The sequence below is a fragment of the Amblyraja radiata genome, chromosome 10, assembly GCF_010909765.2.
Source record: "Amblyraja radiata isolate CabotCenter1 chromosome 10, sAmbRad1.1.pri, whole genome shotgun sequence".
Lineage (NCBI taxonomy): Eukaryota > Metazoa > Chordata > Chondrichthyes > Rajiformes > Rajidae > Amblyraja > Amblyraja radiata.
The window spans coordinates 36,034,925-36,058,656 of record NC_045965.1 but is presented as its reverse complement, the minus strand read 5'-3'; the positions used below and the strand labels follow the sequence as shown (position 1 = coordinate 36,058,656).

Here is a 23,732-nt window from a genome sequence, read left to right as displayed (position 1 = left end):
CAATGCAAATAGATATGGCGGGAAAAATAGAGTACAACATATTTGTTTTTAATCGGTCATTGCATTGAGTATAAAAGCAGGCAAGTCATCAGGTAGATTTGGTGAAGCCTCATTCAGGAAGGATGCAGAGGCTTTGGAGAGAGTGCAGAAGAGGTTCATAAGGATGTTGCTTGGAGTAGAAAGTATTAGTTATAAGAAAAGGTTGGACAAACGTAGTGCATCTAAGGCTACGGGAAGATATGATAGAAGATTATAATTTATGATGGGACAGATAGTCACATCCCCCCCCCCCCCCCCCCCCCCCCCCCAGTTGGAAATGTCAAATCATAGATTTAAGATGAGTGGGAAAAAGGTTTAAAGGATATTTTTTTCTGGAGCCGTCTCATGAAGAGCATGAACATGCTGAGAAACTGATGAAGCTACAGAATCAGAGAGGAGGTTGCACCTTACTCCAGGAGAGATAGTGACAGAGACGGGATGGTGATAAGGATATTAAGAAACCAGATCGGGACGAATAGGGAAGTGGCTTGGATGCACTGGTATGCTCTTTGGAGCTGGAGAAGTTGCAAAGTTCAAGTTCAAGTTCAAGCTCAAGTGAGTTTATTGTCATGTGTCCCTGTATAGGACAATGAAATTATTGCTTTGCTTAAGCACACAGAAAAGAGTAGGCATTTACTACAAAACAGATAAATGTGTCCATATAACCATGATATAAATATATACACACATGAATAAATAAACTGATAAAGTGCAAATAGCAGAAAGTGGTTATTAATAATCAGAGTTTTGTCCGAGCCAGGTTTAATAGCCTGATGGCTGTGGGGAAGTAGCTATTCCTGAACCTGGTTGTTGCAGTCAGTTTAAAGGAGAGTAAGTTTCCAGAATTTGCAGCCTTTTCCTATCACCATCCCGTCTCTGTCACTATCTCTCCCCATCCCTCCCCCACTTGGCTATTACCTGCCCTCCTCACCTATCATTGATATGTTTTGCATATACCACCTCACCCAAGCACTCTACAGTTTCAGTCTAGATAAAGAGTCTTGACCCAAAAAGTCGGCTATCTATTTTCTTCATCATATGCTGAGTGAAGCACTGTGTTCCTCCAGCAGCTCTACAGTTTTTGCCATATGGTTCTTGCCACTGTGCAACAATCGATGAAATCACTTAACCAGTCCCTATAAACTGCTTGTGTGGTGCTTTAAAGGCCTGTCCCACTTGGACATAATTTGCGCGTCATGCAGGTGGCGCGTGAAGATTTTGTGAATCCCAAAATCATGGGGCGCTGCCTGCGACCGCGCGTCACTGCCTACATCACCACGCACCATGCGTGTGTAATGCTCGCGATGTGCGCATCATGTGCGCGACAAGACGCGCACGTCGTTCGTCGTGACGCGTAAATGATGTTGCGTAAATGACACGCAAATGACGCCCAAGTTGGACAGGCCCTTAAGAAAGTGACTTGCACTCTTCAAATCCTGGGTCTCAGAATAGCACAAAACTCATCTGTGACACACTGAGTAAATGCAGGTTGTTGGTAAACAACTGAGCTCAAATGCTCCCCCCCATCCCTACCCTATTAGCACCATCCTCAATATCTTTATTCAACTTCCCCTTGAATGCATTGATACTATTTGTTTGAAGCATTTTTTGTTGTCATCTATTCCCAATTAAAAACACAAATCCATCTTAACATTAGTTTGCCTTTGAGTCTCCACAGTTAATGACTCTGAAAACAATGACTCTGCCCCACCTTTCGTTGGATATAATTTAATACAGCTTCTTTTTGTATTCTGTTTACTAGTTTCATGGATTTTAAAACCCACTGGATCTAGCTAGAAATTGGTGCCAAGCTTCAAATTAATACTTTATGCAAACTTTTCACACTTCTTGCTCAATATTTTCTGCCGACCTGATTTTTGAGGTTGACCCACATTACTGAGTTCTATTCATGACAAAAATAAGGCTAAACATATGAAAACTAAGTCCTGACACATTGTTGAAAGATATGGCAGTGTACTTGTTTGTACTTTTTTTTATTCTCCCCTGTTTTCCTTATACTATGGCTAACTTTGGATACAAAGCAATCTATTTTTAAGACAAAAGAATCCTATTTCCACTACAAATATCAATTCCTTCACCAAGAGACAAACAAATATGAAGGCAAACTGAAAATCTTGCCAAGAGAAGGGATCTGATAAATTTCAAAAGAAATGGCTCGTGAAAAGATAAGAGCGTCGCTTGGCAGGATTGAAGAACATAAAAGGACTAACAAAAAAGGATTAACATCAAACAGTAGAGGAACAGGCAGGAACTGCCAGCACACCACCTCTACAATGTCACTTTCCTTCCCCCATTTCATCTCCTCAGATGAAGGAAAACGTAATGCATGTCGTTGTGAGCTCCAGATTTGATTATTGTAACAGTGTCTATGGAGTTTCTGCTCCCACTCATCAAACACCTGCTTCAAGAATATAGACACAACATGCTGGAGTAACTCAGCCGGACAGGCAGCATCTCTGGATAGGAATGGGTGATCACCGATCACGGATCACCGAAACGTCACCCTTCAGACTGGAGAAGTGTCTCGATCCAAAACATCAACCATTCCTTCTATCCAGGGATGCTGCCTGTCCGGCTGAGTTACTCCAGCATTTCGTGTCTATCTTCGGTGTAAACCAGCATCTGCAGTTTCTTCCTACAGATGCTTCAAGAATATATTGTTTTTATCTTATTCCACTCAATGTGTCACTATATCATAAACATTTTAAAGAAACATTCCCTCCTCAGATTTAACAGCCCCAGATTTACGATTAGCTCCATTTGATTAATGAATTAATTTGAAACTGGACACTAACTTCTAGCTAGATCCAGTGGGCTTTGAAATCAATGAAACGAGTAAACAAGAAGCTGTATTAAATTATATCCAAAGAAAGGTGGAGCAGAGTCACTGTCTTCATTCATTGACTAAAGTTTTCTTTCCTCTGTGGGGCAACTTGAAGTGAAAGAACGAAATGCATTCTATAAATGAGCGCCAATAATTTGGAGAACACTTGTAAAACATTTTATAGGTTAAATGGTCGATGTTCGAATTTGTTCTAATATTACACTACATGACTACTGGGGATTTTTCTGCTATTTATGTCCATATGAAAATTACTTCCTATTGATTTACATTACAGTAAGAATCATATTGCACAGAAACAGGGTCTTCCCACCATGTCCATGCTGATATTTTTGTCCATCTATACTAATCCCAAATGTTGTATTAGATCTTTCAATGCATTGGTTACTTCATTGATTGGAAAAAAAGTATCTTAAACATATTGATTGTATCTGTTTCCACCATCTTTGATAACGAATTCCAGATATTAACCACTAAGTAAAAACGAACCCCCTGTCTGATCCTCTTTAAAACTGCTTCCTCTCACCAGTTTTCCCTCTTATTTTTTTATATCCTTACCATGGGAGAGAGATTCTACTATCTATGCTTCTCATAATTTTATATTCTGCTATCAGGTCATTCCGTCAGGCTCCTTCATTTCAGAGAAAACAAGCCCAACCGATCCAATATCTCCCCATAACTAAAGTCCTCCAACTTTAGGGAAAAGATAAAGACACACAATGCTTGAGTAACTCAGCGGGTCCTTGCTTATGCTTTTGAAATCAGTCTTCCTCTAGTTTAGGCCCTTAATTTGAGCACAAACCTCATCCCATTATATAACTCTATTGAAACTTACAGAATTATGGTCACTATTCCCAAAGTGCTCCCCTGACTATTCCAATACCTGCCTAGTGTCAGCCCCTAAGGCCAAATGCAGCCCTTTCTCTAGTAGGACTATATACATATTACTTACCCTTGTTATTTCCACAGTTCTCAATCCTGTATCTGAACCTAAAATATTCAATTAGAAACAAAACTCATTATTAGACTGACAGACATATTCTACTGATCACGAGGACATTGTTAACTATTTCCAGATTGTGAAAAATTACAAGATACCATGAAGGTTTTGTTGAAAATGATGTTTTGATGCTTACATGCACCAATCTGTTATGGTAAAATCACATTACAGTAAACCCTTGCAATAATAGACCATATAGTGGATTTTGGTTTTGGCAGATCAAGGCTCCCTTTGCACCGCCCCCCACCACTTTCGCCAGTTACACAATGAGCTGGCCCCACAAGACAATGAGCTGGCCCCACATGCCAATGAGCTGGCCCTACATGGCATGCTTACGGTTGTGGGAGTGGAGAGAGCAAGCAGCATGAAGGCAACAAGAGTATCGGACCCTCCCTGGCACACTGTGTGTGGGGTCAGGGGCTCTGCAACTCCATGGCCTGTGAATTCCTGTTTGCTTAACTCCCCCCAACTGTGCGTTTCTTTCCTCCCAGCATTGGGAGAAATATTAACCCCCTCACTCTGTTACAGTGGACAATGACAGTGGCAATAACAGACACCGTCCTCTCCCCACCCCACCCCCTCCGTGATCCGTTATTGCGATTGTATTAATGTACAGTTATTGCAAAGTGTAGACCTTATTCATAACATTTCAATGTTGAAGCATGAGGACGTAGAACAAAGGTAATTATAGTACTTTCACCTAAATTGTAAAGATCTTATTGCAGATGTGAATTGAATCTAGGATCTGCTTGCTATCTGTTCTTCAGTGATTTGATGGAAATGTCACAATGTTATTGTAAAAGTCTTTTATTGTTGTGTCTTATTGAATTTGGATTAGCATTACCACTTTAAAAGCATCCTCTAGAGTTAAACAGTAAAGATAAGAAAATGAATGTTTATTGGGAAGCACTGCTTGATTTCACTGGTTCAACGAGCAGTGCAGAAAGGTATTCTCATTCTGAAAATTAGGCATTATTCTGGTAAAGGTGCAGAACAGCAAAATAAAGCATACAATTGATAAAGCTAAGCAATCCATAACCATCAGATCTGACCAAACTTCTGTATCCTGCCATATGAAAAGTGTTTGCGTTTGATGCTAACAATGTGTTTTTTCTACAGTGACCTCTTTCCAGAACACCTCCTTTCACTGCTGAGGAGTGACCCTGTATTTCTAGCTGGCTCCACACCTTTCCTATACAATGACAACCAAATATGGCGGAACCCAAAAAGTTTCATACAGTTGCAACATGACTTGCCAACTTTTATACTCGAAGATCCAACAATGCTGTATGCCCTCTTTACCATTCTATCCACATGTGTTGCTTCTTTTAGGGACATGGACTTATTTCCCAGGATCCCTCTGTACATCAATACACCTAAGAGACTGGCCATTTAAGTTATACTTTTCTATTGCATTTGACCTCACAAAATGCATTACCTCAAACCTGCCTGGGTTAAAATCTATCTGTTGTTTCTTTGCCCAAATTCGGTGGGCGGCGCGACTTTCGTCAGCAGCGGCCTCTGCAGTCCGTCTGCGTTTTTATTATTTTATGTCTATGTTTTTATGTAGTTTTTGTTATTTTTTGTTGGGGTATGTGTGTGGGGGTGTAGGGGTGGTGGGGGGGAGGGGGTAACTTTTAAATCTCTCCCTGCACGGGAGACCTGGCCTTTTCTTTGTCGGGTCTCCGTTGTCGTTGGGGCTGCAACGAGGAGCGGCCTCCAACAGGAAGACCGGGGGCTGTGGTGCCGACTACTCACCTCACCGTCGCGGAGCTGGCCGAGTCCAGAGCGGGTGAAGCTGTGGTGGACGCCGCTGCGGCCCGACCTCCGGATATTCGGAGGCTGCAACTGCGGGTTTGGCGGATAGTGACACCGGGAGCCCGCGGGTCCCTGGGGGGAGACCGCTTTTCGGGGCTTCCGCAACGGCGACTTCTCCCGCCCGAGTTGCGGGGTTGAAGAGCTCCTGGAGCGGGGCCTTACACCATCGCCCCGCGCGGCTTGGAATGGCCGCGGGACTGCGAGCGCACGCCGGGGGCTCTAACACCAAGACCCGGTGCGCGACCTTGCTTCACCCGCCGTGGCTTTAATGGCCGCGGGACAATCGCCATCGCCCTGGCCGGGGGCTTTGACTTTGACTCTGACATCGGGGGGGGGGGGGGAGAGTGCAGTGGAGAGATAAGTTTTTTTGGCCTTCCATCACAGCAATGTGATGGATGTTTATGTAAATTATGTTGTGTCTTGGGTCTATTTGTTTGTAATGTATGGCTGCAGAAACGGCATTTCGTTTGGACCTCAAGGGGTCCAAATGACAATAAATTGAATTGTATTGTATTGTATTGTATTGTAAATGTTTGACTGTGGTATTTCCTACTGTATCCTTTGACAACCTTCCTCTCTAGACATAACTTCAATAATGTTTATGTTGTTGGCACAATGTGATTCTCAGCAATTAAATTTTGATTTCAGGGTCAGCCACACCTCTGACCTGCAATTCACAGCTTTAACATATCCTTTTATTGTTTTCTCTCCCACTCTCTATCTGACCTCACTGATCTATCAATCAAACAGTCCCCTAAAACCTTGGAATCGCCATGGCAACTCTGGCCTCACTCTTTAAGATATTTCTTTTGTCATATCCATTTCCTTCCCCCAATTTGGTTGTAATTTACAACTAAATTGTTTCCTGTCTTTCTCAGTTGTGAAGAAGTTTCTCTGAAAAGAAACATTAACTTGGTTTCTCTTTACATAGGGGATGTCTAATCTGCTGAATGTTTCCAGCGCTTTGTGTTTTTAATCATAAATAGTGCTGGATAATTAAACAGTTAAAAGCAAGTCTAAGAATATCCTAAGCTAGACACAAAAAGCTGGAGTAACTCAGTGGGACAGGCAGCATCTCTGGAGAGAAGGAATAGGTGACGTTTCGGGTCGAGACCCTTCTTCAGACTAGTTAAGGATAAGGGAAATTAGAGATAAAGGCGATGATGTCGAGAGATAAAGAACAATGAATGAAAGATATGCAAAAACATGCTGATGATAAAGGAAACGGGCCATTGTTAGCTGTTTGTTGGGTGAAAATGAGAAGCTGGTGTGACTTGGATGTGGGAGGGATAGAGAGAGAGGGAATACCGAGATTACTTGAAGTTACAGAAATCAATATTCATACCACTGGGTTGTAAGCTGCCCAAGCAAAATATGAGATGCTGTTCCTCCAATTTGCTTTAGGCCTCATTCTGACAATGGAGGAGACGAGACGTAGGACAGAAAGGTCAGTGTGGGAATGGGAAGGAGAATTAAACTGTTTAGCAAATGGGAGATCAGGTAGGTTCAGGCAGACTGAGCGAAACGTTCAGTGAAATGATCGCCCAATCTACGTTTGGTCTCGCCAATGTATAGGACTCCACATCTTGAACAATGGATACAATAGATGAGGTTGGAGGAGGTGCAAGTGAACCTCAGCATAACCTGAAAGGACTGTTGGGGTCCCTGGACAGAGGGAGGAGGTATAGGGACTGGTGTTGCATCTTCTGCGGTTGCAGGAGAAGATACCTGGGGAGGCAGTGGAGTGGCTGGGCTTGTATACTCTGGAGTTTAGAAGGATGAGAGGATATCTTATTGAAACATATTACTTCCGGTGGCGCTGGTGCCAGCAGCCTCCACCTTCAGCCCGGTATCTTTTTGTTTTTTTAGTTATGTTAAAGTGTGTTTTTTATGTTTTTTTAAATGTCTTTATGTGGGGGAAGAGGGCACGGTAAGGGGGATACCGTCCTTCGGTCGCTTCCTGGAGAGGACGCGACTATTATTCGAGTCGCATCCTCACCCCCCCAGCGGCCTACCTACTGGATTGGCGCGGCCTTTCCTGCCGGGATCGACCAGAACTCCAGCAGCGGCGGGACAGCGCTGTAACATCGCGGGGCTGGCGATGCCTTACCGGGGATCGCCGTCTGGAGCCCGGAGTGCTGGACCTGCTGCACCGACATCATGGAGCTGCGGTTTGCGGAGCTCCCAACGCGGGCGGCGCTGATCAACAACGCGGGGTCCTGCGACTCCGCCCGGCTCGGCCTGCGGACTCGGGAGCTGCGGACTCCGGCTGCGGGAGGCGGCTGATCAGGAGGTCCGGGCCGCTGAGGAGGAGGATGTTCACCATCGGGGATCGGCGTCGACGTTCCACCAGCCCGGCGTGAGGGCCTGAACATCGGGCCGCCCGGTGCGGCGACTGCGGGTGCTCGGAAGGCCCAGACCACGGATGAACATCTGGGAAGATCGGAGGGGAGGCTGGACTATGGTGCCTTCCTCACCTTGGTGCCACTATGTTATGTTGTGTCGTGGACTTTCTGTGTTTGTGCTTTTCTTCTTTTTTAAATTTTTTAATTCAATTTTATTTTTAATATGTTTTATTATTTATTATTTATTATTTTTATGATACTGCCTGTAAGGAAAATTCATTTCGTTGTCTCTAATTGAGACAATGACAATAAATTTGAATACAATACAATACAATTATTAAGGGTTTGGACACAATAGAGGCAGGAAACATGTTCCCGATGTTGGGGGAATCCAGAACCAGGGCCACAGTTTAAGAATAAGGGGTAGGCCATTTAGAACGGAGACGAGGGAACACTTTTTCACACAGAGAGTTGTTAGTCTGTGGAATTCTCTGCCTCTGAGGACGGTGGAGGCCAGTTCTCTGGATACTTTCAAATGAGAGCTAGTTAGGGCTCTTAAAGATAGCGGAGTCAGGGGATATGGGGAGAAGGCAGGAACAGGGTACTGATTGGGGATGATCAGCCATGATCACATTGAATGATGGTGCTGGCTCGAAGGGCCGAATGTCCTACTCCTGCACCTATTGTCCATTATCTATTGTCTATGGAAGGGATGAGTTACCAGGGAGTTGCGGAGGGAAAGGTCTTTGCGGAAGGCGGAACGGCATGGTGATGGTAAGATGTGACTAGTGTTGGTATGATGTTGGTGGTGGCGAAATTTTCGGAGGATTATGTGTTGTGTGCGACGGTTGATGGGGTGAAAGGTAAGGACTAGGGGGACTCTGTCTCTATTGCAACTAGGGGGAGGGGGAGGAGGAGCAAGGGCGGAGCTGCGGGGTACCGAAGAGACACGAGTGAGGGCCTCATCTATGATGGGAGAGAGGAACCCCCGTTCCCTAAAGAATGAGAAGAACTCGGATATCCTGGTATGGAACACCTCATCTTGGGTGCAGATGCAGCATGGACGGAGGAATTGGTAGTACGGGATAGAGTCTTTGCAGGAAGCAGGGTGGGAGGTAGTGTAGTTGAGATAGTTGTGGGAGTCAATCGGTTTGTAATAGACGTCTGTCGATACTCTATTTCCTGTGATGGAGACTGTGAGATCAAGAAAGGGGAGGGAGGTGTCGGAGATGGTCCAAGTACATTTTAGTGCAAGATGGAAATTGGTGGTGAAGTTGATGAGGTCCATGAGTTCAGCAGAGGTAGAGTTCGGAGACTGGGCCAGTGTACTGCTGGAATAGGGATTGATCAACGTACCCTACAGAGAGGCAAGCATTGCTGGGGCCCATGCAGGTGCCCATAGCTATGCCTTGGACTTGGAGGAAGTGGGAGGATTCGAAGGAGAAGTTCTAAAGAGTGAGGACCAGCACCGCTAGGTGGAGTATGTTAGTAGAGGGAAATTGGATAGTTCTGCGGTCAAGGAATAAACAAAGGGCTTTCAATCCTTCCTGGTAGGGGAAGGAGGTGTAGAGTGATTGAACATCCATAGTAAAGATGAAGGAGTGGGGGCTCGGAAATCAGATGTCACTAAAGAGACGAAAGGCAAGTGAGGTGCCTTGGACATAGGTTGGGAGAGATTGGAGCAGGGGGTATAGGATGGAGTTGAGGTATGTGATTTCCATCGTTAGAATCAAAGATTTGAAAATATATATCTATTTTAATCAGGCAGAGGAGAACCAAATATTGTTTTTTTATACTTTCTATTGAAGATTTAACTTTGCAGTGGATGATATGAAAAAATCTTCATCATCTGGATGATCGTGGCGCAGTGGTAGAGTTGCCGTTTTACAGCGCCAAAGTCCTGTGTTGGATCCTATCTATGGGTACTGTCTGTACAGAGTTGGTACGTTCACCCCCCGTTTTCACCGGGGTGCTCCAGTTTCCTTCTACACTCCAAAGATGTAGAGGTGTGTTGGTTAATTGGCGTTGATAACATTTGTAATTTGTTCCTATTGTAGGATAGTGTTAGTGTATGGGGATCGCTGGTCGGTGGGGACTCGATGGGCCGAAGGACCTGTTTCACTGCTGTTTTTCGCAATAAACGACTGCAAATTGCCCAGAGGTTAAAGTTGGAAATAGTACAAGTAAAGAAATTCCAGACATATTAATTATCTAATTCTAATATTTTACCCGAGTTCCTCTGTGAGGAATCAGCTGTATTCTTCTTGATGCTGGCAATGTTTTGTGAAGTGGTCACAGCAGCTCCAAAACTAGACAGATTACTTGTGCCACTTTCTTGGCTCATCTAGGTTAAATCAAAATAAATCGCAATTAATCAAGCTTATCCAATTTAAAAGAGAGGAAGTAACTTGTATACCAGGCGAATGGGAGTGGCATTGGGATGTAAATACACATCGAATTCAGTCTATTTTTGCCTAATCCTTTGGGCTGTTCACCAATTAACTACAGTGAAGAAATTGTTTAATTCATAGAAAACAGAACAGTACAACGCAGGAACAGGCCCTTCAACTCACAATCTCGGTGCAAAACATGATATCTAGTTGAACTAATCTCCTCTGCCTGCATGTGATCCATATTCTTCCATTCCCTGCATATCTATGTGCCTCTCTAGAAGCCTCTTAAATGGCACTATTGGATCTGCCTCCACCACTACCCCAGGCAACCCACCACTCTGTATAAAAAAGTACATCTCTTAAACATTCAATTTTATGTGTTAAACCATCATAGTCTTAAATGACATTCATTCTTGTTGACATATCAACAATTATTTCTTGATTAATAGTTATCAAAATGGTATTTTCTTTCTGTCTAGCTTCCTTGACAAAGCACAGCCCATATATGCCGCATCACCACAATTCACAACTTAGGTCCATAATGTAGCGAAAATTAAAATAAATATCCGAGATCATCACCTGACGCTGATGTTTTAGGTGCAACCCCTTAGCACAGTTGGAGATTCACTTTCCTCAATCAGACATAGATTGATTTGCTGCCTGCCTCTTTTTACAACATTATTGAAACTGCCCAGCAGAGCACTTTATAATTAAGAGATAATGTTACAATAAAATGAATTAATGCAATTTTAATTTCCCATTTGGAAAGTAAGTGCTTCCTTAAAAAAAAACCTCCAATTAGAAAATAATCATAGTGAATTTAAAATAAAACTTGCCACCTAATTTACTGAATTTATCTTGCAGTTCTACTAAGTAGATCATTTTTCTATGGTTTAACAATGTAATATTTTTAAACCAGAGATAATTACTTTTCCCCAGTTTTGATATTTAATGCTTTCCTAATTCACAAAATTTACCTGTTATTGAATGCATTTCATCACCTATTAACAGAATATTAGAGCTTTCATAATGTATTTCACCCTTTTTGCTTGAACAGAGTATATATGTTTAAACACAAATTTATTTGGAGCTCTAGGATGTGCAATAAAGCTACCATTCCCTTAAGGCTTTAGCATAAATATTAAACCACTCGCACAATGGTTTTCACATTGATTAACTGATCCCCAAGACGACAATGCTATCGTGATTTTGCAACAATTAATAAACTGGGGGTATGCATATTAATTAAAACAATATAGATCTCCAAAATGATACTGAAGCTGTGAGTATTACATCACTGGCAAATATCCCCAGCAGAGAGACAATCTGCTTACAGATCTGTTCATATGTCATTTGCCACAAGAGGTGCACCAGAGTGTTCCAAACACACAGTAACTACTTTCACATAATTTCATTAAATTGCATTTTGGTGGTCAATGAACTGAAAGCATATTGTCTGAGGGCCAGGCATTATTCCAATTAACATATCACCGATTAATTGAAAGATAGGAAATTCTGATTAACTTCCAGCAAATCCCATCGAGACATGAACTCCAGTATTTAAACAGCAAATAATCCTGACCTGACTGCCGTGTGATGTACTGCTGGAGGAAATCCATGAGCCTGCCTTCAGACGGCCAACTTCCAACTGAACTAATCCTTGAGCACACTGTAAAAAATAAACACGTTTTGGATATAAGAAAGTCCAAAGCTATGTTACCAATTTAATTACAATAATATTCCCACTTCACCACTTTGCTTGTTTGCTTTGTTCACTAAGAGTATATATAGAAAATCCTATGGCTTTGCATGGACTTGAATGGTCAGAAATTAGTGCAGGGTATTGCAGAATTTCTAATGGCTTTGATTTTGCAACGAGCACTGAACAATCAGCACCAAATAGATTTTTGTACTGATTTGTGATTGAATTACCTGCTCTGGGGGCTGGGTCCAATGTGAAAAAGCTTAGCAACAGGAAATAACTTTAAAAGAACTGAAGAATGTTTACTGAGATACACAGGAAGGTTAAATTGGGGTGAGCAGCAACTATTTTCTGACGGACTGCCTGTCCACTGATGAAGGGTCATTGATCTGAAAGATAAACTGTTTTTGTCTCCACAAAAAGTTGCCCGATTTGCTGAATGTTTCCAGCACTTCCTGTTTTTATTTTGGGTGTGCTAGATATTTGCAGCCAGAGACTGGTTAGGTCACTTGTCATTACTGTAAAATTCAGTAGCAAACGAAGCCCAATACTCATGACATTAATCAAAGGACATTATACTTTTTCATTGTTCAAAATATGCCATCCAGGAGAGCGTTTCATGATTATAGCTTTTGAGGCTACTCTCACTTTCAGATTTGTTAAATTACTTGAATTTTGCTTTTAATCACTCAAGACTGATGGGTTCACCTGGACTATAAAATGGATCAAATTTCTGTGCGTTTTTCAAGTGAGACCTCCTATAATCTGTGGCTGGCCTTCCAGAGCACCTTGTTACTCCCAGTCATCTACCTCTGCCGGCATGATGTCCCTTCCACGCCTGAAGTGTTTTCTCCCCTGCCCATTTCAGTACTCTTCAAAATATTTAATCTCAAGCAACTCACTACAGTAAACCCTTACAATAACAGACTGCGGGAGGGGGGGGAAATAATGTCCCGTATTGCCGATTGTTCTCTGTAACCAGGTGTGGAGGATAAATAATAATGTTTAACCCAAAGTTTGGTGGGAAGAAACACAGCATCAGTGGAGGGGAACCGTTAAACCATTGGGAATTCATAGGCCAGGTATTAATGCTGCCTTCATGCTGCTCTCTCTCTCTGCTTCTGCAACTGGAAGTACACCACGTGGCGCCAGCTCATTGGGTAACCTGGTGGAGGTGGGGGGTGGTTCAATAGGAGCGTTGCGCCGTTACCAGGCAATCAAGGCACACACTGCCAGGGTGATGCGGTGCAATGGTTGCGTCCCAGAGTCCAACACTCTGGGACTTTGCTTTTTGGCAGCCGCTGCAAACACCTGCCCAATGCTACGCCTTGGTCCGCTAGAACCAAAATTAGTTATATAGAGGTCCATATGTGTGAGGGTTTACTGTACTTCCAAATGCAATTCCAATTGATAACATTACTTAAAGAGCTCTAGATACAAAGCGACATTGTGCAAGCTAGTTCACAGTTAACAACCAACTACAAAAAGTCCTTAGCATTCAATGTGCATAAAGATTTAAAGATCCAATAATGAGACCATTTATACACACATTCTACATAGCATGCACATGTGAAAATCACTTCCCAGGAACTTTGGATAAAATTGGTATCAGTGTCCCATTCATGCTATTTTAGCATCTTGTCATGTGGGTTTGAATCTCTGGTCTCTTAGTGCAGTTACTCCAGGTTTTACCTTTAGTATTGTTGCCACAGTCTCCTGTGAAGCATTTCGCATATCCTCTCCATTTACTGACAAGATTTGGTCACCTTGCATCAGCCGCCCATCGAGTTCAGCAGCCCCGCCTTTAACAATGTCTGAGATAAATACTCCAGTTCCAATCCTGTTAAAATATTTAGATTCATTTCAAGTGTTCTAGAGTTTTGACAGAATATGCTATTGAAATACATTAGATGAAACTGCATGTGATATTTTAATTTGTGTAAATATATAACCTCATGTTTATATGAGATATAAAATTAAGTGACCACACTTTCTTACTTACTTTTTGCACTAAGAAAACAACCTGACATGACAGTTTCAAATAAATGAGTTTCCATGGGTTAGGATAGTCAGAAAATAGTGCAGGTAAATTTGTAACAAGTATCCTCAGAGGTTGGGGCACAAACACACAACACCATCCTCGAGTCCATTTCTCCTTCTTCATTTCACAACAACCATGTTTTCAATTTTCTTTTAAAACTTATTGAAGCCACCAGTAAACTGCACAAGTCTGCAAATGCTGAAATCTTGAGCAAAGAACAAGAAGGGTCCCAACCTGAAACGTTGCCGTCCATTTTCCTCCACAGATGCTGCCTGACTCACGATGCTACTAATGATTGTATAAACTTCAGCCTCCTCCACTCCAAGGAAAATAGATTTTGCTTATCCATCCTCTCCTTATCGCTCAATACCTCCAGACCTGGTAACATCCTCAAACCTTTTTCTGCACCCTTTACAGTTTAATTACACCCTTATTAGAAAGCTTGGATGTGTGGCTTTGTATCAATCACATTAGTTAGAAAGTACTGGGAATAGCTATCGTCCCAATCCAGATCCATATCTGATGCCGCCCATTACATGTTGACATTTGAATGCCAATCACTGATCATTACTCTTTGATGTCCGCTGTTCTGCCAATTTTCTAACTTGTTCAATAATTTACTTTCAGTTCCATGCTAACTATATCTTACAATCTCATCAGAGAATTTATCAAAAGTAATTTCTCTGTTCACGATTCCTGTCACCTTTCACAAATTCAATCGGATTTCACATGCATTATTTAGCCTTCGCAACAGTGGATGAATCTGATTAGGTCAAAGTATTCAGGGTGTTCAGACACTCCTGCTTAAAAACTAAATACATTTAGCCTTAGTTGTACAATTTGTGAAAATTGCAGGTCATGAGTTGCTCATTTTCGTACCAATTTCAGTTATTATGGAAAGAATAAGTGTCCACATGTTGCTGATGACTATGCAAAAATGAGGCTGAGGAAATGACATGAATGCTCAGATGGATCATGCCTGGAAGTGCCTTGTCTTTTGGACAGTTGGGGCCTCAACCAGAAATAGGCAAAATTACATTAAGTCAAGTGAAAAATGATTTTGCTTCTTGTACATAGAAAAAAAAGGTACAAATTGTTCCAATTTCTGGGATTTTATTTTTAGCTATAGACTTCAAATAATTTCTAAAACTAAGAAATCACCATAACTGGTCTATAATACCTTTGTTTTCCTCTTTAGTTTTGACAAAACGAGGAACAAACACAATTTTACAATCGAAAAATAAGTTTTTCGAATCAAATTTGGAAATTCAAATCATGGGTGGCACATTGGTAAAGTTGCTGCCTCACAGCGCCAGAGACCCGGGTTCGATCCTGACTATGGGTGTTGTCTGTATGGAGTTTGCGCTTTTTCCATATGATCACGTGGGTTTTCTCCAGGTGCTCTGGCTTCCTCCCACATTCCAAATAAATGTGGGTATGTAGGTTAATTTGCTGCTGTAAATTGTTTCTTGAATCTAAGATTGTACTAGTATATGGGTGATTGTTTGCCGGTGGGAACTTAGTGGGCCATAGGGCCTGTTTCCAGCTCTATCTCTATACTAAACTAAATTTAGGGCCTCTTCAAATTTCTCATCAACACATGGTGCTGAAGAACCTATGAGTACATTTATATACTCTCTAATATTTAATTTTAACTTTGGATGTGAAGGATCATCTTACCGTTTTCCTACAATGCTCAGGCCCAATCCTCTTCCAACTTTCTTCTGAAGATCCACAAAAAATATATCTAAATTCTCCTCATCTTTGTACTGTGCTTCATCTCTGAACACGGTGAGTCGCACCTTCTGTGGTGTCTGTCTCAAGGCTGTGATTGCTTCTTCATGCGTTGCATTCCTTAAATCAATTTCATTTACCTAAAAAGGAAGCATAATGCATCTTTAGAGACATTTCTCACAAATCAAGATTTGAAAAGCAAGCAAATTTATTGTAGCCTCACATTCAATCTGGCATATTTTCCTTGTTCTTTTCATTCTTACATTGCTTGTTTGCTTATTCTGTGCTATTTTCCGGCACCCCATATCCTCTCTTGTTCCTTTCCTCAATCGTTTATACTTTTTGTTCTTTTTTCCTTTGTTCTCTGATTTCTACCTTATCTACCTACATTCATTTGGATAGTAGTCAAGACAAACCAGCAGGCCTGCTGAGAACTTTCAGGATAAGTCCAGTAAACATGGCAATGCACTTTAGTCTTAAGCATTTGCACGCTACACCATGGGTGTAGAGAAAGTGCTGGTGATCGGATGATCTTTCATCTGGCTCTGGTATTGAGTAGGCTCGCCAACATGCAATAAAAGTGAAGATTATGCTTAATTATTCTCTATTTTGGTGTATGTCTATGTTTTAATTAAACATCATCAGTTTCATGCATTCCAGAGGAAGGGAATCAAGAACCAGACAACATAGGTTGATGGTGAGACTGGAAAAATTAAATGGGAACCTGAGGGACAACATTTTGTTGAGACAGATACTATAACAACATTTAAAGACATTTGAAGGTACACAAAAATGCTGGAGAAACTCAGCGGGTGCAGCAGCATCTATGGAGCGAAGGAAATAGGCGACGTTTTGGGCCGAAACCCTTCTTCAGACTGGACAGGTACATTGGTATGAAAGGTATGAAAGACATTTGGAAAGGTACATTGATATGAAAGGTATAGAGAGATACAGGCAGATGAGAGAAGTGGAGATGGGGCATCTCGATCTACATATCAAGATGGGCCAAAGAGCCTGTTTCAGTGCTGCATGACTCTAAAGATTTCATGTTCTTTGGCAGTAATTAGTCAATTTATCTGGGTGTCATCACATTTTTAGTTGAGATGAACACATTTTGTAGTTGCCAATGCTGATCAGTAACTGCCCACAAAGATCTGAGTATTATCAACCCAAGTTTCAACCATTTTCTTATTTTTTAACTTTTCATTTTCCATGGTGAAAAACAGATGTGCTTCTGAATTGCATCATACCTATTGTACACCTGAATGAACACACAATATTGTATAGAATCATGACCCATGCAACAATAGAACAATGGCCAATATGAAGAAGTAAAAATGAATTATGTTCTGTTGACAAACGTGAAAAAGGTTTTTCCTTGCTATTCAAACCTGAAATAAAGTGACCACATATTACTGTAGACCGCTTTCATAATATAGTTGAAATATTGCATCAGAATGTGGTTGTTTTACTACTGTTTGAATAATTACATTAAATTAGTGTGCAAAATAAAGCCTGCGTTCTAAGTTATTACTAAAGTCTTTGGTTTTGTGTTAAATATATCTACACAAGCTAAATACATTTTGTATAATTGTTGTGTATAGCAGGAATTCCATTGGATGGCACACTTGACCAATCTGGAGCGCAGGAGGACTCTATGACTTTGTTTAAGAAGGGAGTAAAGATAATCGAGGATTGGAGGGTCGAATATGAGGGGAAAATATACAGTTAATGGCAGGACTCTAAATAGCATTGATGTGCAGAGGGAATTTGGGATTCAGGTCCATAGCTCCCTGAAAGCGAGAGACCAGTAACGTTGCAGCCTTATAGGACATTGGACATGCTGCATTTGGAGTATTATGCAGTTCTGGTCGTCCCATTACAGGAAGGATGTGGAGGCTTTGGAGATGGTTCAGAAGAGCCTGAATTAGAGGGTATTAACTAAAGGAGAGGTTTAATAGATTTGGTATTGTTTTCTCTGGGGTGCCGGAGGCTGAGGGATGTGCAGGAGGCTGAGGGGCTTTTCACCGGGAGTTTCAGCTGGCTCTGACGGACAGAGTGCCAGCATTTGGTGAAGCAGTTGCCTCGTCCAGAGTTAGTTTCCACAATGTAGAGAAGGCTGCATCTAGTCCCAATATGAGACTTTCCACTCTAGGACAGCTGGGATGTCCTCTTTCTTCTGAAAACATAGTTTCACATAGCAGTTCACCAAACTAGTGACTCCTCCATTTCTCGCAGCTCTGCTCTTCCCCCACCTCCCCTCAACACAGAACAGGGATAGAGTCTCCTGGTCCTTTTCTTTCATTCCCCCAGAGTCTGCATCCGACAAAACACATCATTCTCCATCATTCTTTCATTAAAAAGTAGACACAAATAATTTTATTTTTCCAATAACTATAAATGTAGTGGTTTTGAAATTCTATCATGCAGTACAATGATTTTATATGGTATTTCATCAAAATATATCACAAATTTAATTGTAAAACACAAACAGGTACTTAGCATGTTGGTAATGCACTTATGGAAGCGTGTTCCATTTCCTTCTTTCAAATGATGAGCCCAATGATGTCAAACAATGTGCAGTACACACTTTAATATTACTTACAAGCCACTAAATTTTGCCTTGGGCTTTGTATCTGATATCATTTCTTCAGAGAGCCTTGCACAAAATTGCTAGCACTTGCTATGCAATACTGTCATTTCAGGCTCTGCCCAATTTATAACCAGTATTTTCTTTTAGAATGGAGTTAACAATTAAACACAAATTTGGCAAACTATGGAACACTGGGCAAAGGTATTGGTTGGATTTCTGTGCTTAGCCTGTCGTTCATAACTTAACCTCCCTTAACCATTGTTTCCCAGCCAAAAATACAAATGTTGAAAGTTGTTTTGCTGTGATTAAATTTAAAGGAACAGGCAATAACACAGAAACAAAGGAAATGTTATTGTCGAATGAAACAAAATTCCACAGTTAAGCATTTCTTCAATGCGATTGCATATCTCGGAGGTCAAAGGTCGATTCTATGGATAGTTAGTCTTCAAAGTTATAAACATATGATTATTCAAAATGTCTTGTGGCAAATCAAATGTTTGCATTTCATGTTAGTAATTAGTTATTAGGAATGGCCATTGAGGTCGCATTAATGAATTTAAGCAAAATATAATATATTTCTGCAGTAAGAAACAGATTGACTGATGTGGTGAGAAGGTGGGTGGATCTAATGATTTTAAATAAAAAATAATTTGTTTGATAAATCTAATTGTCGTTACCTATAAAATTTATGTACTGCATGTCCAAAATGTAATCTTCCTTACTCACCTCCAAGACTTGGTCTCCAGCCCAGAGCCTGTTATCTTTAGCTGCTGCACCCTCTTCGTACACTTCATGAATAACTATTGCATCCTGAAATAAATCCACAGTTATCATTTAACATTATCAGATTTTTTACACAGCTGGAAACGGTTTTCCTAACCTCATTGTACAATAAATAAAAGGCACTGGAAGTGGGAAGTAGATTTTATTTCGCAGATGGTTATCAAAACATTAGGGTATACAAGTTTAGTGATCTTAAAACAAATTATTTTATAGGTGAAAAATTGACCCAATGATTGACACAAACATAAAACATGCGCTGTAAGTATAAAATACATCGCGGGGCTTGCTTTCACAGAGGCCTAGGGAGCCGTTGGTGCGAGGGGACTTGACACCAAAATCAGCAACGTTCCAGAGAAGGAGTCTGGTGGAAGCCTCTGATTGGTGGAAGAGGACCGGGTTTACATTTTTACATTTCTGCCTTCAGGTTAAGGATTCTGGGAGTTAAGGATTCTGGGAGTTGAGTGTACAGTATTTATTAGTATTTATTAGTAAAGTTTAAAGGATAAAGTTTTGTGTTTTTTAATATTAAATATAGAGTTAATTTGGGAGTAAGACATGTCAGTGGAGATTGGCCCCGTGGTTTGCTCAGCCTGCAACATGTGGGAGATCAGGGATATGGTCGGTGTCCCTGGTGACTACGTTTGCAGGAAGTGTGTCCAGCTGCAGCTCCTGGCAGACCGCATTGAACGATTGGAACTGCGGCTGGATTCATACTGGAGCATCCACGATGCTGAGAAAGTCGTGGATAGCACGTACAGCGAGTTGGTCACACCGCAGGTAAAAGGTAAGAGGGCAGAAAGGGAACGGGTGGCCAATAGCCAGCGTAGCAGTAGGCAGGTAGTGCAGGAGTCCCCTGCGGTCATCTCCCTCCTAAACAGGTATACCATTTTGGATACTGTTGAGGGAGATGGCTCATCAGGGGAATGCAGCAGCAGCCAAGTTCATGGCACCATGGGTGGCTCTGCGGCACATGAGCGGGGGGAAAAGTGTGGAAAGGCAATAGTAATAGGGGATTCAATTGTAAGGGGAATAGATAGGCGTTTCTGCGGCCGCAAACGAGACTCCAGGATGCTATGTTGCCTCCCTGGTGCAAGGGTCAGGGATGTCACTGAACGGCTGCAGAACATTCTGGAGGGGGAGGGTGAACAGCCAGTTGTCGTGGTGCATATTGGCACCAACGATATAGGTAAAAAAAGGGATGAGGTCCTACAAGATGAATTTAGGGAGTTAGGAGATAAACTTAAAAGTAGGACCTCAAAGGTAATAATCTCTGGATTACTACCAGTACCACGGGCCAGTCAGAGTAGAAATAGGAGGATATTGCAGATGAATACGTGGCTTGAAAAATGGTGCAAGGGGGAGGGATTCAAATTTTTAGGGCATTGGAACCAGTTCTGGGGGAGGTGGGACCAGTACAAACAGGACGGTCTGCACCTGGGCTGGAATGGAACCAATGTCCTTGGGGGAGTGTTTGCTAGTGCTGTCGGGGAGGATTTAAACTAATGTGGCAGGGGGATGGGTACAAGAGCAGAGAGGCAGGGGGGTGTAAAATGAGGGTAGAAGCAATAGGTAGCAAGGTGAAAAGTAAAAGTGGCAGGCAGACAAAACCAGGGCAACAATCAAAAAGGGCCACTTTTCAACATAATTGTATAAGGGGTAAGAGCGTTGTAAAAACAAGCCTGAAGGCTTTGTGTCTCAATGCAAGGAGTATTCGTAATAAGGTGGATGAGTTGAATGTGCAGATAGCCATTAATGATTATGATATAGTTGGGATCACGGAGACATGGCTCCAGGGTGACCAAGGCTGGGACCTGAACATCCAGGGATATTCAATATTCAGGAGGGATAGAGAGAAAGGAAAAGGAGGTGGGGTAGCGTTGCTGGTTAGAGAGGAGATTAAAGCAATGGAAAGGAAGGACATTAGTTTGGAGGATGTGGAATCGGTATGGGTAGAGCTGCGAAACACTAAGGGGCAGAAAACGCTGGTGGGTGTTGTGTACAGGCCACCTAACAGTAGTAGTGAAGTTGGAGATGGTATCAGACAGGAAATTAGAAATGCGTGCGACAAAGGCAAAACAGTTATAATGGGTGACTTCAATCTACATATAGATTGGGTGAATCAATTTGGCAGGGGTGCTGAGGAAGAGGATTTCTTGGAATGTATGACGGATAGTTATCTAAATCAACATGTAGAGGAACCAACGAGAGAGCAGGCTATTTTAGACTGGGTATTGAGTAATGAGGAAGGGTTAGTTAGCAGTCTTGTTGTACGTGCCCCCTTGGGCAAGAGTGACCATAATATGGTTGAGTTCTTCATTAGGATGGAGAGTGACATTGTTAATTCAGAAACAATGGTTCTGAACTTAAAGAAAGGTAACTTTGAGGGTATGAGACGTGAATTGGCCAAGATTGACTGGCAATTAATTCTAAAAGGGTTGACGGTGGATATGCAATGGAAGACATTTAAAGACTGCATGGATGAACTACAAAAATTGTTCATCCCAGTTTGGCAAAAGAATAAATCAGGGAAGGTAGTGCATCCATGGATAACAAGGGAAATCAGGGATAGTATCAAAGCGAAGGACGATGCGTACAAATTAGCCAGAAAAAGCAGCATACCAGAGGACTGGGAGAAATTCAGAGACCAGCAGAGGAGGACAAAGGGCTTAATTAGGAAAGGAAAAATAGATTATGAAAGAAAACTGGCAATGAACATAAAAACTGATTGCAAAAGTTTTTATAGATATGTGAAAAGAAAGAGATTAGTTAAAACAAATGTAGGTCCCTTGCAGTCAGAAATAGGTGAGTTGATCATGGGGAACAAGGATATGGCGGACCAATTGAATAACTACTTTGGTTCCGTCTTCACTAAGGAAGACATAAATAATCTGCCGGAAATAGCAGGGGACCGCGGGTCAAAGGAGTTGGGTAAATTGAATGGATTAAAGGCCGATAAAGCCCCAGGGCCAGATAGGCTGCATCCCAGAGTACTTAAGGAAGTAGCTCCAGAAATAGTGGATGCATTAGTAATAATCTTTCAAAACTCTTTAGATTCTGGAGTAGTTCCTGAGGATTGGCGGGTAGCAAACGTAACCCCACTTTTTAAGAAGGGAGGGAGAGAGAAAACGGGCAATTACAGACCAGTTAGTCTAACATCGGTAGTGGGGAAACTGCTAGAGTCAGTTATTAAAGATGGGATAGCAGCACATTTGGAAAGTGGTGAAATCATTGGACAAAGTCAGCATGGATTTACGAAAGGTAAATCATGTCTGACGAATCTTATAGAATTTTTCGAGGATGTAACTAGTAGCGTGGATAGGGGAGAACCAGTGGATGTGGTGTATCTAGACATCCAGAAGGCTTTCGATAAGGTCCCACATAAGAGATTAGTATACAAACTTAAAGCACACGGCATTGGGGGTTCAGTATTGATGTGGATAGAGAACTGGCTGGCAAACAGGAAGCAAATAGTAGGAGTAAACGGGTCCTTTTCACAATGGCGGGCAGTGACTAGTGGGGTACCGCAAGGCTCAGTGCTGGGACCCCAGCTATTTACAATATATATTAATGATCTGGATGAGGGAATTGAAGGCAATACCTCCAAGTTTGCAGATGACACTAAGCTGGGGGGCAGTGTTAGCTGTGAGGAGGATGCTAGGAGACTGCAAGATGACTTGGATAGGCTGGGTGAGTGGGCAAATGTTTGGCAGATGCAGTATAATGTGGATAAATGTGAGGTTATCCATTTTGGTGGCAAAAACAGGAAAGCAGACTATTATCTAAATGGTGGCCGATTAGGAAAAGGGGAGATGCAGCGAGACCTGGGTGTCATGGTACACCAGTCATTGAAAGTAGGCATGCAGGTGCAGCAGGCAGTGAAGAAAGCAATGGTATGTTAGCTTTCATAGCAAAAGGATTTGAGTATAGAAGCAGGGAGGTTCTACTGCAGTTGTACAGAGTCTTGGTGAGACCACACCTGGAGTATTGCGTATAGTTTTGGTCTCCAAATCTGAGGAAGGACATTATTGCCATAGAGGGAGTGCAGAGAAGGTTCACCAGACTGATTCCTGGGATGTCAGGACTGTCTTATGAAGAAAGACTGGATAGACTTGGTTTATACTCTCTAGAATTTAGGAGATTGAGAGGGTATCTTATAGAAACTTACAAAATTCTTAAGGGGTTGGACAGGCTAGATGCAGGAAGATTGTTCCCGATGTTGGGGAAGTCCAGAACAAGGGGTCACAGCTTAAGGATAAGGGGGAAATCCTTTAAAACCGAGATGAGAAGAACTTTTTTCACACAGAGTGGTGAATCTCTGGAACTCTCTGCCACAGAGGGTAGTTGAGGCCAGTTCATTGGCTATATTTAAGAGGGAGTTAGATGTGGCCCTTGTGGCTAAGGGGATCAGAGGGTATGGAGAG

At 42.0% G+C, this 23,732-nt stretch overlaps 1 protein-coding gene across 5 annotated transcripts in view; it reads right to left on the bottom strand.

The window, feature by feature from the left end:
- The window catches only part of patj (PATJ crumbs cell polarity complex component), a 226,801-nt gene that overhangs the window by 17,303 nt on the left and 185,766 nt on the right, over positions 1 to 23,732 (bottom strand). For all 5 annotated transcript variants that reach the window (XM_033028540.1, XM_033028544.1, XM_033028542.1 and 2 more), the window contains 6 exons: positions 19,255 to 19,338; positions 15,882 to 16,075; positions 13,853 to 14,000; positions 12,041 to 12,127; positions 10,295 to 10,409; positions 3,855 to 3,892 (listed from right to left, as the gene is read on the bottom strand). In XM_033028540.1, the coding sequence (XP_032884431.1) occupies positions 3,855 to 3,892; positions 10,295 to 10,409; positions 12,041 to 12,127; positions 13,853 to 14,000; positions 15,882 to 16,075; positions 19,255 to 19,338 (666 nt within the window). The remainder of the gene's footprint in view (positions 1 to 3,854; positions 3,893 to 10,294; positions 10,410 to 12,040; positions 12,128 to 13,852; positions 14,001 to 15,881; positions 16,076 to 19,254; positions 19,339 to 23,732) is intronic.